The sequence below is a fragment of the Genypterus blacodes genome, unplaced genomic scaffold (assembly GCF_046128005.1).
Source record: "Genypterus blacodes isolate CSIRO-AG114 ecotype Tasmania unplaced genomic scaffold, CSIRO-AGI_Gbla_v1 ptg000070l_1, whole genome shotgun sequence".
In the NCBI taxonomy this organism is placed as follows: domain Eukaryota; kingdom Metazoa; phylum Chordata; class Actinopteri; order Ophidiiformes; family Ophidiidae; genus Genypterus; species Genypterus blacodes.
The window spans coordinates 4877947-4892104 of NW_027466880.1; the positions used below are offsets into that span (position 1 = coordinate 4877947).

At 42.5% G+C, this 14158-nt stretch overlaps 1 protein-coding gene across 2 annotated transcripts in view; it reads right to left on the reverse strand.

Moving 5' to 3' along the window:
* plxnb1b (plexin b1b) overlaps nucleotides 1-14158 on the reverse strand; it is a 67550-nt gene that overhangs the window by 10540 nt on the left and 42852 nt on the right. For both annotated transcript variants that reach the window (XM_076156477.1, XM_076156476.1), the window contains exons 5-15: nucleotides 11704-11832; nucleotides 10505-10605; nucleotides 9750-9882; nucleotides 8186-8342; nucleotides 6080-6188; nucleotides 4575-4683; nucleotides 2905-3846; nucleotides 1870-2004; nucleotides 1634-1756; nucleotides 1018-1111; nucleotides 145-311 (exon numbers count right to left, since the gene is read on the reverse strand). In XM_076156477.1, coding sequence (XP_076012592.1) covers nucleotides 145-311; nucleotides 1018-1111; nucleotides 1634-1756; nucleotides 1870-2004; nucleotides 2905-3846; nucleotides 4575-4683; nucleotides 6080-6188; nucleotides 8186-8342; nucleotides 9750-9882; nucleotides 10505-10605; nucleotides 11704-11832 — 2199 coding nt within the window. The remainder of the gene's footprint in view (nucleotides 1-144; nucleotides 312-1017; nucleotides 1112-1633; nucleotides 1757-1869; nucleotides 2005-2904; nucleotides 3847-4574; nucleotides 4684-6079; nucleotides 6189-8185; nucleotides 8343-9749; nucleotides 9883-10504; nucleotides 10606-11703; nucleotides 11833-14158) is intronic.

Below are 14158 nucleotides of genomic sequence, written 5' to 3' on the forward strand. Positions count from 1 at the left end.
TACTTCTCATCTCAACATTGTGGGATGGTAAGAACAAACTTTATTTGCATAACGTCATTTAATTTACAACCAGCTCCGTTTTGACCTCAAAAGTTGTTCTGTGTGTTTATACAGTAGTGTGGGGTCACGGGGGTCAGTACTCACGGCGTGTATGACAGGGGCGGGGCATGTCTTCTCTATGGGTTCACTGCAGGAGTCTGAGTACAAGCAGCTGGCTCGAGCCCCTCCACACCACACACAGCCGTACTTTTGGTCTGCTGTGTGGCAGCGGCTGCAATCCAAGCGTCCGACCGAGCAGTTATAGAGCGTCACTGAGGGTAGGAGACAAGGAGACGAGCGCCATCACATACAGCTCTATGTACTCACTAAGTAACACTGAGCTAACATCAATGACAAAAAAAACCCCTTTCATCCAAACAATTTGATAACATAAAATAAAAGAATATATATAATAATAAAATGAGATAAATATGTTGAGGGGAGCCTCATCACTAACACGTTGTTGTAAGGTCATGAATCATGACTCCCCCAAATTTACAACTTGGACGTAGTAATGGAATTGCTGCTGAAGTCATAAACACAGCATTCATGATTGTACATGAGTTTACCAGCTGTGACATATAAGTATAAATCCATAAATAACATAAAACATAATAGTAATGCACATATGATAAAAAATATTTAACAAATTATTTGATTTTGTTTATCATTATGTTGTTTCTTGGCTTTCACATTCAACATTACAAACTTGTGCCCCAGTTTCCCAGCAGCAGATTAGGGCACCGGAAAGGCTGATGTCACTCTCTCATTCCCGTGGCAAATGTTCAGTAGACGTGGAGTGAGAGAGTGAGTCACAGCTGGGTCATGGAGGACTCACTGCCGCAGGAAAGACTTATAAAAAGACTCTCAGGGGAACGTGAACTATCGGTGCAGAAAATCAACAAGTGACTGACCGAGAGCAGAACAACAGTGAGACGATCCTGGACTACACAGACAGGAAGATGCATTAACCCTCACCATACAGATGAGGAGAGCTGTCCACGTGGAAGGTGTCCCTCCTCTTCACGTACACCATGGCATTGTATTCTTCCACTGGGGCCGAGTACGAGTACTGCACATACAACAATGGCAGGTTTACTTTAAATACTTTGCACATGAAGCTGATGCTTGCTCGGTCACAGTAGATCTTATCTAATCCATCAGTTGGAACCAGAGAGAAAAGCTTCTTTTACAATGTCTGCATAGTTCTTGTTCTACTGAGACAATTCTGACAGTCAGCATAGCCTATAACTATATTTTTTCCAAACAGGAGCAATAATAAAAAATATAATAAAGGCATCTGCTCAATGTCTAAATGTAAATAACAACTTTAGAACATTTAGTGCGAAACTGAAACTTTATGTCCAAATTTCAGCACAAAAAGTTTCCTATTTTGTGCTTTTCTGTCAGTGTTTGTGTAAATGGGACCTTTACTGGTGATTTCTAGCAGCCTGGTCCAGAGCAGAGCAGATCTCCAGCCCTGTTTACAGCTCTGCCTGTGAGGCTTTATTTCTGGGTAAGGTAAAGGGAGCTTGATGCTCTACTAAAGGCTTTACAGAGCAACCTCGACCTGATTAGAGAGAGAGAGTCCCACCTGATGCAGTTGACAGGTGATATCGAACAGAGACGGATTAATCTCGTCAATCTCCACGTAAGCGTCCACCACTACCGTCTGCCCCTCGATCACCAACACACACTCGTAGTCCAACTCTTTTTCCTACACATGGTAAACAAGCTAAAATGAATCTCTGTCATACAGATTATATGTCAAACGTGTGTGTGTGTGTGTGTGTGTGTGTGTGTGTGTGTGTGTGTGTGTGTGTGTTGTACCTGGTAGAGGTGCAGGTTGCGGGCCAGTAAGGTGATCTTCCTCTCTACTTTGACAGGTAATAGTGGTGAACCCTGGACCTTCTCTACGCAGGGACAAGCTGAGGACCCCCAGCTGACAAAGGAGCCTTCGTCCCCCTGCATTGCACACATGCACACAAACACACACAATGGCGATGAAGAGTAGGAAGCAGCAAAGCAGCTTAACCAGTCAGTTCCACTCCTTGCCAGTGGATGGCAGTAACGAAACCTTTTGTTGCTTCCAAACATAAAAAAAAATAAAAGCACAGAGGCCCATTTCTATTGATTTCACAGTTTGTGTGAGAAAGATGAAACACAACACATCTGAATGCCGCATGAAAATCATATTATTGTCATTTTAGTGTGGAGAGAAAAACTACTGAAAAATAAAAGCATTAAAAAAAGTCAAGGTTTGGTGAATTTAAGAAAAAAAAAAAAAAAGAAGAAACTAAACTGAAGTGGCTCAAAAACTTTAACTAAATTGAAAAATGGAACTAAAACTTTGTAAGTGACTGGATCAGATGGTTCTCATGCCTGACTCAGTATGACTTTAGTCTTTTAGAGAATGACAATTAACTTTATGGCCTGTTCCTCTCACTGTTAAAGTGAAAATGAACATGAGCCAAGTATTCACTAACAGATCACTAAAATGCTCATGAGGTCACAAGAAACTGAACATTTTACAAGTTAAGATCTTAACTTGTAAAATTAACTTAAGATAAGACAGAGAGACAGACAGTTATAACATTTACAACAATGCAACACCGATCCAGTAAACTCAAACAAACAGGGAGACATGAGGCCTTTTCAGCCTCTGTCTCAGCTGTGGACTTCTGCAGCTAACAAGAACGGCGGAGCGGAAGAAAAAAATGGAAAGGTGACAGATTGTACAGAAAAGAGCAGTGAAATGAAACTCGGGATCCAGCTGCTGTTAGACTTTTCAGAGTCCAGTCAGGAGCGTCCAGAAGAAGAGGAAGACAAGGGACGAGGAGAGAGAGGGAGGCAGCGGGAACTTACCGGGAGGAAGGCGTCTGCCTGGTCATACTGGTAGTCCAGATCAGAGTCAGTGTCAGAGAGACGGGGGTACTCAGGGGGGGTGTGGTCAACCTCACCATCACCTGAAAGCACCGTAGCGGCAGAGAATGTGGCGGTGTCGTTTTCCGTGGACTTGGCGGGTTCAACCCCTTCCTTTTCCGGCCAGAGGAGAGCCTCGACATCGGCAACCGGGCTGTCCGCCTCTGTTAGGGGGACCTGCGGGGGCGGCAGAGAGGGCACCGAGGTCAGGTCAAAGTCGAGGGGGGGCTCGGAGTCCACTGGTTCACCCAGCGGGAAGGGAGTGGGCAGGGGGAAACCGGACGAGGCCTGAGTTGGAGGGTCTGCCAGGCTCTCCACCTCCTCGGCTTCCAGGGTACTGCTGGGGGGAGACTCTGTCACAAGCTCCAGAGGCAAGGACTCGGGGTCAGGGGCCGGTATGAGCGGGGACACCAGGGGGTTCAAATCCTCAATCTGATCATCAAGCATGTTGGTGATGGTTGCCGAGTCGGTCTGCGTGGCAACATCCACGGCACTGAGGGTGACCACATCTTCCTGGGTTGTGGGGATGATCTCTTCTGTGTCGGTCTGCTCTTCCTCCTCTGCTGTGGTGACCTCTGGGGGCCAGGATGTGGTGGGTGGTGGTGTGGTGGGGGGCAGAGTGCTGAGGGGCAGAGGGGGCAGAGGGGGCAGGGTGGCTGGCAGGGCAGTGGGCTTGGAGGTAGTGGTCGTTGGAGAAGTTGTTGGAAAGGGAGTGGTGGTCGGCTCGTGAGTCGTTGCTACGGTGACGGGGGCTTTGGTCGTTGTGGTGGCGGGGGGGAGGGTGGTGGTTGCCAGGGCAGCCGTTGTCGTTGCAGTTGTAGCAGTAGAGGTTGTGGCAAGTTTGACAGTTTTGGTTGTGGGAGGAGCTGAGGTGGGGAGTTTAAACTGAGGGAGGGAGTAAGAGGAGACGACACGAGGAAAAGTGAGAGAAATAAAACAAATGGAAAAATGAAAACCAAAAGTGAATCAACTCAAATGTGAAGTTAAACACAAAACCTGCTATTATTGTGTTAATGTTGCTCATGAAACATGCACAGGTGGAATGGAAGGATATTCTTACAAACAATAACAAAAAAAAGATTTGTAATTCTAAATCAATCAACATGAAAACTTCTTGATGGAAGTATGCTGCATCCAGGTGCATTTCCTCAGTAGGAAGATTCGCTGGCCGCAGAAACGCTGAAAACTCTTGATTTTGTCTGGCATACTCATACTTGCCTTTACTCACAGTAAGATCAAATACTCTAAAGTATTAAGCATCTGTAAACATACTGAGTGACAGCTGCCCACACAATAGTTCGCATTAGAATGTGCTGATTTATCTTGAGCCTGGGTGGTTAAATTAAGTAATAAATATAATGGATCTCTTTCATTTACACCAGAGAGCAGAAGTAACCAAGCGTATACGATTCCTAAGTGGTTGCGAATCAGCTCAAACAAATTCGTGAAAAGACAGAAGATCCTCAGCCACGTCTACTAATAACAACAATAACAACAATAACAATGGTTAAATTCCTGTCGGCAAATATACATATGTACATTTGTGATGTGACAATGTGAAAGCAAACATGCTGTAGTCTGCAATTAAAGAAGATCAGGTGTATTAAACTCACATGTTGGTTGTAGATGATCACACCTTCCTCACAGGTGGGTTTGTGAGTACATGAGTGCTGGTGAACACACCAGTTACAGCCCCACCGACTCAACACACAACCACGGCAACTGGAAAAGGACACACTGTAGATTAGAGGATGTGAAAAACAACTGTCCCTGACTAAAGCACTGAAGACGAAATACAAAAGGAGGAAAGTTTGGAAATACAAGAAGCGAGGTCCAGAGAAACCGATAGAATCAGAAGTACAGCTGTTTTATCTAGAAATAGGAGAGAATGGCAGAGAGCTTAAGATCAAAATAGCTAGGTGGGACGGTGACCAGGGGATAGCAACATGTCAGCCATCAATCGGGCAAACACACAAGGAGTGAAACACAGGACTATACTATATATGAGGCAAGCATGATATTAGAAAAAACGATATTGATTTTAATAAATCATCCTAATTTTGCAAATTAATTGGAACATATGTGCAGCATACTGTACATTCAGATGTATTCTGGGCATCTTTGTAGTTGTGCTGTTGTACTAATTCACCACCAGGTGTCAGTATAAAGTTAGCATGCTTAATTTAAGTTTGCGTATTAAACATGGCATGCCGGCTAAAGGGGTCTTCTTTGAATGAAAAACTGTTCAACTTTGAACATTAAAATGGTAGAAAATGTTCCCACTGAATACATGTAATAATAATAAATAATAAAATTTAGTGGGCAGAAAAAAAACCTCACTGTGCATACAAACTCTCTCTCTTCCTTAATGATGGCAGCAGACGGCACAGAGAGAAATCAAATTCTGGCAGCGGTGGTAAGAAAGGTCAGTGGCGAAATTGAATTGAAGCTCAGTTTCCTATCAGAGCAGTCCAAAGCATGAGCAAGGCAGCAGACCGCATGAGGATCAGAGGAGATACTCAGCAACCAGCTTCATGTAAATGTCCGAACACGACACGACCAGAATGTTCACCGCCGGACCAGATTCGGACATTGTTTAGAAGATTTCTAAGTCAGTGTAGTCTTACCACAACCCAGTAGTGGCGCCAAGTGTCCCTTCTATTTCTTTATCGGTGAAATTACCTGATGTAAAAATGTTGGGTTGTCTGTGTTACTGTTTGGGAACGCGCTATAGTCAGAAATCTCTCCACACAACATGAATCCTTCGGTCGGTATTGTGTCAGGCAGAAAACATTATGGTGTGTGTCGGGCCAGGCTGGAAACTGAATTGGACTCCAGGTTTGGAAGAATATCTCAGGCACGATTGAGTCAAGATTCAGGCAACCTGGAAGTTTTTTAGACACATCATTTACTTTTTTTAGACCGATTAGTCTAGAGGAGCAGGTGGAGTCTTGTGATGGGATGTAAAGGTCATCAAAGAGCAGAGAGGAGGAATCAGGTGTCAGACTCTTATTTTCCTTCTGACTGAAGGATAAGGGGTGTATCTGTCTCTGTTTGGTGTGGAAGACCGCAGACAGAAAACAAGAACAAAGGTGATAAATCATCAGCAGTAACTTACGGCATGCTACCAGACAGCTGCTTAACAGCTGTACAGTCATAGAAGGTGAAATCCCTCTCTGTGACCATGACATCGCCAAAACGAAGAGACAAGGTGACCACCACAAAATCTGAAAAACAATAGGGACACGGAATCAGGAAAAAGCATTGAAACAATCCATCCTAACACACACAGCGAGCAGGGATCTGAAAATATTTGGCCGAGCTTATCTTTTTTAATTCAGGCTGCATTGGTGTCAATCGGCAGTTTTCCATGCTAAGCAATGGGAACTTGGGAGATGAAACGTGGGCTTTGGTTTGAGGCAGCTAAAACAAATACAATCCTAATAGAATCCATGTGAGCCCCTTCATACTCGCCGCACTGCCCCAATACGTAAACAGAGTTTGGCTCAAGGCTCTGTGACTCACCTTTATCCAGCACAACATGCAAGGAAAAGCCAAAGCAGCGCATCGAGGTGTCAGACGACTGCACCATAAATACAGAGAGGCATTCATTCTTTGTATCACAAATAGTAGCCGTATTCCAACTGACTTCTGTTTCGCACAATTGGAAATTGGAAATGTGGAATGGAATCCCTCAAATATCGTGAAAAATGTTGTTATGCTAATTTGAGGTGGTTTCTGTGATGAGTCCATGATGATTTCATTCTCAAAATGGAAATGGAAACTCCGGTCTGAGAGAAACACGGAGGGATTTGAGGACGTAATGGCAATGGATTCCCAGAGAGCTGAAAATATGCTCCATGTTTGCCGGGTTGGTGTTTACCGCGAAATGAGAAGGCAAGCAAGCAAGATAAGGCTGCAACTCCTACAATAGTTCTTTAAAATAACAAAGATCATCATTGGGTAACTTTTTTCAGTAAACATTTGCCTATTTATATACTTGTTGACTTTTATGCCGTCTTCTGCAGAGCGATTCTTTGTTAGGTGGCGCTCGGATCTTCCAGGCCTTCCGCTGTGTCTCATTTTATTAACCAGCGCTACCGCTAACCCTCTTTAAGCTCAGGTAAGCCAAAGCTAGCTTCTGTAATAATGCCTCTGTGTCCTCTCTCTGGAACCCCTCGAGCTGTTTTTGCCTGTTTTGCACAGCCTGAGAACCACAACAAGCCTGGAATTTCAGGGATGCCAGCATGGTAACAAGGTCTTGTGCGATGGTAACTGCGATGGGGAATGTTTGGGTGAGCGCAACGTCAAACACAACCTTTTTTTTACTCACCAGCTGCTCTAATCTTCCTTTTTTCATCAGCACCGACTTATCATAATAATCAAGCTGCAGCACTAAACAATCACACAATCTCAGAACAACACAGTGTGTAATTTCGCCTTACTGAGTGATCCAATTTTAGAAAAACACATGGGGTCAGATCAGGGTTCCTGCACATTCTACATTTCCATATTAACAGACCAACTACAACACGACTTTTCAGATTTTTATGATGGTTTGGAATATTTTGAAATCCAAATGATACAAACTATATAATAACAACAAACAATTATGGAATATTCAAGGTAATAGAACTGGAACTTACTAATCGTGTATGAGAAACAACAAAGAAGATACACGTTACATTATTACTTAAAAGATATGATTTATTTAGCTTTGCCACAATTCTTCAATTAGGTTGGTCAAAAATCAGTTGCTGCATGCTTTAAATACGCTGCTAAACGTGTGTGGACAGTAGCAGGATGCACCAGTGTCTCCTCACACATGCTCCATTCACCCAGGAATTATGGAAGATCGATCTCTGCGCCTTTAGGTCATTGTGACTACAATTAATCTCAGAATGACAAGGTCTCCACGGTGAATCAATATAAAATCAATCAGAATAAATGCCTGGAAACATTACAGAACAACTTTACACAAAGTTAGCATTCAGCTTTCCTTTCAGCTAGTAAAGTAAAGTTTAACCCACATATTCCACTCAAGACTTATTAGCTTTGTGAGGCCTGCAGTTACATGCAGTGACCTGCATAACCTGCTGCCCAGGGAGAGAGACTCTCAATAATAGGACTGCACTGAACAGTGCTTAATCAATCTCTCTCTCACTCGCCCTTTGAGACATTGTATGCGATATTGGGCAATACAAATAAAATTGACTTGACTGACCCTGTCCTGGGGGGACCGCTGGCACTCTGCTGGCATCCGGCGCCTGGCAGGTAACCCCAGATTGGGATACAGTAGCCGGACTCTGGCTGTCCTGAAAGAAGCAGGAATATGACTCGGCCTTCTCCAACACAGGAAGTCCCGGCACTGACAGGGAGATCTAAAGACGAAAAGAAAGGGACAATACAGTGAGAGCTGATTAACACAAGTTGTGAATTGTACAGTACAGTAGCTCAGATATTTCTAAAACATTGTAGCTTCACCGTTAACTTTATATCATTCCTCACAAGTAGATGTGTAGCATGTCGATGCTACAAGGGGGAGTCAATGGTGAATACTGTTCAAGTCAAGTCAAGTTTATTTGTATAGCCCAATATCACATACAATGTCTCAAAGGGCTTTACAGACCCACGACATCAGGACAATTCCGGACCCAGCCCAAAGATCTCAAGGAAGACGAGGAAAATTTTCAGAAAAAAACCTCGATGGATAAGGAAAAAAAGGAAGAAACCTCTGGAGAGGCAATTCCATGAGAGATTCCCTCTCCACTGGGAATGGATTCCATATGACCTGTGCAGATATGTGGGCTCAGTGTGCCACTGTTTTTAGGCATGAACAAGGACAAACTGTACCCACACAATAGTGATTTCATTCCTTTTGTTGAGTTATTCTAATGAAATGGGAGGTTTACATGTAATCAAAATACACCAATACCAATAATAATTAGTATTAAACATAATTAAATATTATCGCCATATTGAACATACTGAGGTCCGGTGTCACTATGTCTCATCCATTAGCAGAACAATAAGTTGGTCACAATTATTTTCTGATATAATTAACTGTGTTCCTTCCCGTCAGTGTTCAGTGAGTTTACTGCGACTGGCAAAGACAAAGCCATACAGAAGAATAAGCTAATTCTGCTTTAGTCCTATAAACACTCTACAATCTAAGACACCACATAAATAAATAATACAGGATTGAAAAAGATGGTCAGTGTCCACCAAATGTACCTATATGGCATTTGACATTGAGTGCGTCTATGGGCGATATTCATCCAAGTTGCCATCAGCTTTAACTTCACATTCCTCTCATTCATACTAGGTATTGGTGTCTTTCCGGTGTTTCCGTTTGTGTTAAATGTAGCATTCACACTCCTTGCTGTGTATTTCCCTCCTCTTCATGTCCCGTGAATGTTACATGTTACAGTGTTAGTGTTATCAACACTGGTTGGTTGAATTGACATAAATGAGGTTCTGGTGACTTAATGAATGAGCTGAAATTACATGGGCTGAGGTTTAGCATGGCACAACCCATTTATACAAACACGTTGACTTTTATGAACGTGCGTATATACATGTAAAAAAACAACAATTGACAAATCTGCCGTAGCGGATTATTGGTTTATTCTTGGATTCATTAGTCTAGGTGGACTCCGTGACTGAATCCTTTGTGTCATAACTATATAATTGTGTTGTCACTTTGTGCTGCATTTGCAGCTGGCTGAAAAGCATTATAAAAATAAAGTGTGATTGTTTGATCGATTGATAGCATATATGTCCCTTACTGTCCTGCTCTCCTCTCGGCTGACGTTGAAGGGGTTGAGGTTGTGTATGGTCAGGCACTGCTGCTCCATGTCGAAGCTCCACAGCCACTGGCCGGGTTGGACCCCACGCGCACACTCTGACTGCAACACACACCTACAGGAAAACACCATGACACCGCATATTGAGACTGAGGAGCTCATTTACCTATGAGGTAAAGCACGAGAAGCAGAATTCAGGCAGGTATTCTCTCAGTATTGTGAACCATATTTTGTTGTTCCACTTGAAATCTAAAACATGTCAATAACCAAAGGAGCTGGTAACAAATATGACGACAGACACACAAACGATTCCAAAGTAAAGAGAACTGAGAGGAGAGGTGGTCTGAAGGGACAAAATGAAAGGAAATGAAAGAAGGAATGAAGCAGAAAATAGAGAGAGACAGGTGAGAGGAAGGAGGGTAAAAAAGAGGGACGGGGGTTTAAAATTTTTGTACCCAATTATTGACTGAAGGCCATTTTCTGATAATTAAATTCTTATTTGCAACAGCCTCACATCTTCCCTCTGAATAAAGAAGAGAAGGTGGCTCAACATAAATGTGTTTGAGCTTTAAATGCAGGGAACAGAGTTGCTTGCGCACTGACACACTTGATTTTATACCAAACAAAGTACCAGAGTGTCTCCAAATTGCAGCTGTGCCCATAAAATATGTAAGGGTTTATTAAAATAGCCCTTGTGTAGCAAAAAGGAGCCAGTGGTTTGCTGTTCTTGGTCTTACCTTCCCTCCAGGACACACCAGCCACAATAGGGGTCGTGGGCCAGGAGACAGGAGTGGCAGTCTGGATGCTGTTGGCATTCGGCCACTGGCCTCTTCTGCAGCTATAAACAGACCCACACAGTCACTTTCAGTCACTTTCAACTAAGTGACTGGATTTTTAAATACAAATCACAGTGCAGTTATTAAGTCAATTCTGCAGGCTTTAATGTGAACAAATTACATAGAGGTTCATGATCTTTTCTTTCTTCTTTTATGCAAACTACAATTAATTCTGCATTTAAGCGGTTTGTAACATTAGTAGATGCAGAATTTACAATTTAGAAATTGTAAACAAACGGCAGCCCAAGTCGTACTTACGTAAGTACGACCTTAAGTCTGAAACTTAATTCTAGGTTAAAGAAGATGTATAACGTGTCTTTTCAACCTTTTGGGCTTTCAAAGAGCACTGATGTTAAATAAAACTGTAAAGATAAATAAATAAATAAACCTGCTGTGTTTCTGTCCTTGTTGTTGCAGAGCAGACGACGCCATCATCATGTAATGTTATTTTATATGCCAATGCAATAACAAAGAAAATAAGCTACCAACGAAACTTTAACCAGTAATGATGTGTGAAAACAAAAAAATTGTATAAATCTTAAATAGCTCATGATCCTTGGAGGGAGCGTTTGGAGAGAATAAAAGATGATGTTCCAAGCTGAGAAATGGAGTCTCAAGTAGTCTCCGGACTTGTTTATTATTCGTTTCTCTTATATACCACTTTATCACTCGGCATTTACCACCTTATGACAAGCGCCTAAATGCATCATGAGGCATAAATGCAAGGAATATGTATGCATGGAGAGTATTAAAAGGTTTCTGCTGTCCTCTGACTTTACATGAAGCATTGTGGAATGAGAGTTGTAGCATTCTGGATATATCTGTTGTTCACTCTCCAGATCTGTGCATTTACTTGACATCCATGTAAATGCACCGATGATTACATTTGAATAATCCAAACGTACACAGCATTAAATCTATCAGCACAGCATCATTGACTCAATTCTCCATTCTACTACCAATAATAGCATTCTTATCTACCCATTCCATTCTATGTGATTTCAGAAGAAGCCTTTTTAGTAAAATGTCTGCCGGCAGCAGATAATGTTCCTGCATTAGCATTATGGCACCAAGTGTGTTCAGTCTATTAGTGCAAGTACCATGCTGGAGGTCATGATGAAGAGATGCTCCTCCCTCTGGTCCAGGATGAGGTCTGAGCTGATGGCTGCGTTTTGCTGAATGGAGGTGACGGAGTACTCCTCCACCTCACCGTTGGGCCCCAGGAACACCTGAGGACACAAGGTACAAATTCAAGAAACACCCTAATAGACATGTAAGTGTTCACCAATTAATATATAACCAAACACGCAGGACAGAGGACAGCGGAATTATAAAGTCTACAGTATATATTATACGTTATACGTGTTCAGACAAAGAGCAGTTCCACAAACTGAATACAGATAAGAGTGTCAATAAACAAGCAAAGACCATTTTAGGGCTGTTTGAGATCCAAAGCTGCTGTAATGTGGGTGAATGTAAGCTACAAAATGCTTCATATCAACCTTTTTGTTATTTATAAGGGGCCTGAACATCAGATCCACTGCACAACAACACCGTTAGTGTGGCATTCCACTGACAGCAATCATCCTAATGGAAAAATCCAGCACAGGTCAGAGGGGAACATGGATTCCCTCATCAGCTCTTCTGGTTTGCGTGTATAAGTATGTGATGAATACAATACGGCGATGTAGGCCAAGGATTCTCCCTGATGCCCGGCTAATCTGTTCCTGGATTTGAGGCCCATCACCCTTTGATCTCGCCGCTCCTCAAAGGCCGACTGTCCCAGGAAATAATAACGCTTCATTTAGCTCAGAACACCTTTACGATAAAAGGAAGACTAAAGACATTCCTCTCTTCAAAGACACAAAGGAAGTGGAAGGTTCTCTTATGTGACACAGACACGATCACATAACGCATGTCTATTACTCTGGGGACAAATAAAGTTAAAACGTACATGCAAACATATTGACTGAACACATCAAGGGATGGAGTGAGTAAGGGATGGATTGTCAGCTGGCGATTGACATGACAGGCAGATCCACACTCTACTGAGTCTTACTTTAAAATGAATTCAGTTCTTGTCATTTTAATTTAATTTGCGACTAGTTACTCTGCTCCAGGTCCACAGTGTCACATCTGTGTCTGCTGTCTGAAACAAACATGCAAAGGCGGTAGAAACACACTAATAGATCCAGCTGAGAGTTATTTAGAGACGTCCAACACAGCAAAAGCTTTCACTTTCACTTCTTTCTGCAGAGCAGTGACACGGAGGTCACCATATGCACTTTCACACCTCATCACACACGCGCCAATCACTGCATTAGGCAAACATGCCAGCCCTTGCCCAGGGGGAGAGGTGTTTCCATCCATGTTCACCATAAAACCAACTGGTGGTCTGGTGGCTAAATACATCACACGTCCAAACACCCTCAACATGTCCCCTCACTCTGCTTCCTTGTTCCCGACATTACGTAAGTAATTTATTTACGTAGCTTCTACATAGTTGACGAGGACTTGGCAGAGAGGACAATACCGGAATATATCGGCTTATGGTGAGAATGAGACACTACAGCATACATACATACTGTATATACTGTATATATATATTATATATATGTATATATATTATTTTGAAACATTAGGGTTCAGGTTACCCAGAAATTTGAAAAAACACTAAACTAACCCCATAACATAAAAAATCCTACACTGTCTAAGTTACTTTTCTTAACTCCCTTATTCTTCTGATACTGAGTCTGTGTGTGTGCGTGCGTCTTGTTGGAGGTCCAATCCGGGGATAGATATTGACATTGTGTCTATTAATGGCAGTGATAGTGACACTGACAGTGTCTGGTGTTATGACTTATTGGTTTCCATAGTGCTGAATGGGTGCCTGTGTTAGGTGGTGCACGTTTGCCAGTCAGCGATGACTGAGCACAACAAAGAGCCAAACTATGGCTCTCTGTGTGACTTAACTATGCAGAAAACACTGATGAAGGTTGTCATTGTGCCAATCATGCAGGGGCCTCGACCACATGCAACCACTGAGGAAAAAAAGATGACACAAAGACACGACTGTGTGTAATCTGTATGACGATCAGTAAAGAGCCCAGTAGCAAGATGCTTCATAACAACGCCACTTTCACTGCAATGCTACGGCTGAATCTGATAAGCAAGACAGTCCAATATATTTTCAAAATGTTACCATAAAGTCCTCCTGTGTTGTGCAGATTTGCTTTGTGTCCAGCATTGGATGGTCAAACACAACTTAATTACAGTGATAAAGCCGAGAAGAAATCCTACACTGTCCTCCAGGGCAGCGACACTGACATATTGGAATTGACAACATAGCGATTGGCGATGCACTGAATCTGCCTATGTAATAGTTTTGAGAGACATTAGAATAATACACATTAGAATACTTTATCAGGAAAACCAGCAAAATACTCAAATCCTTAAAAGAGTCCCCAGGCCTAAATATTACTAAAAGGAGCTTACCAAACTCATTTCATGCAGAGGAACTTGATTCGTTTACATTGCGGTCATTCTGCCTCTCAG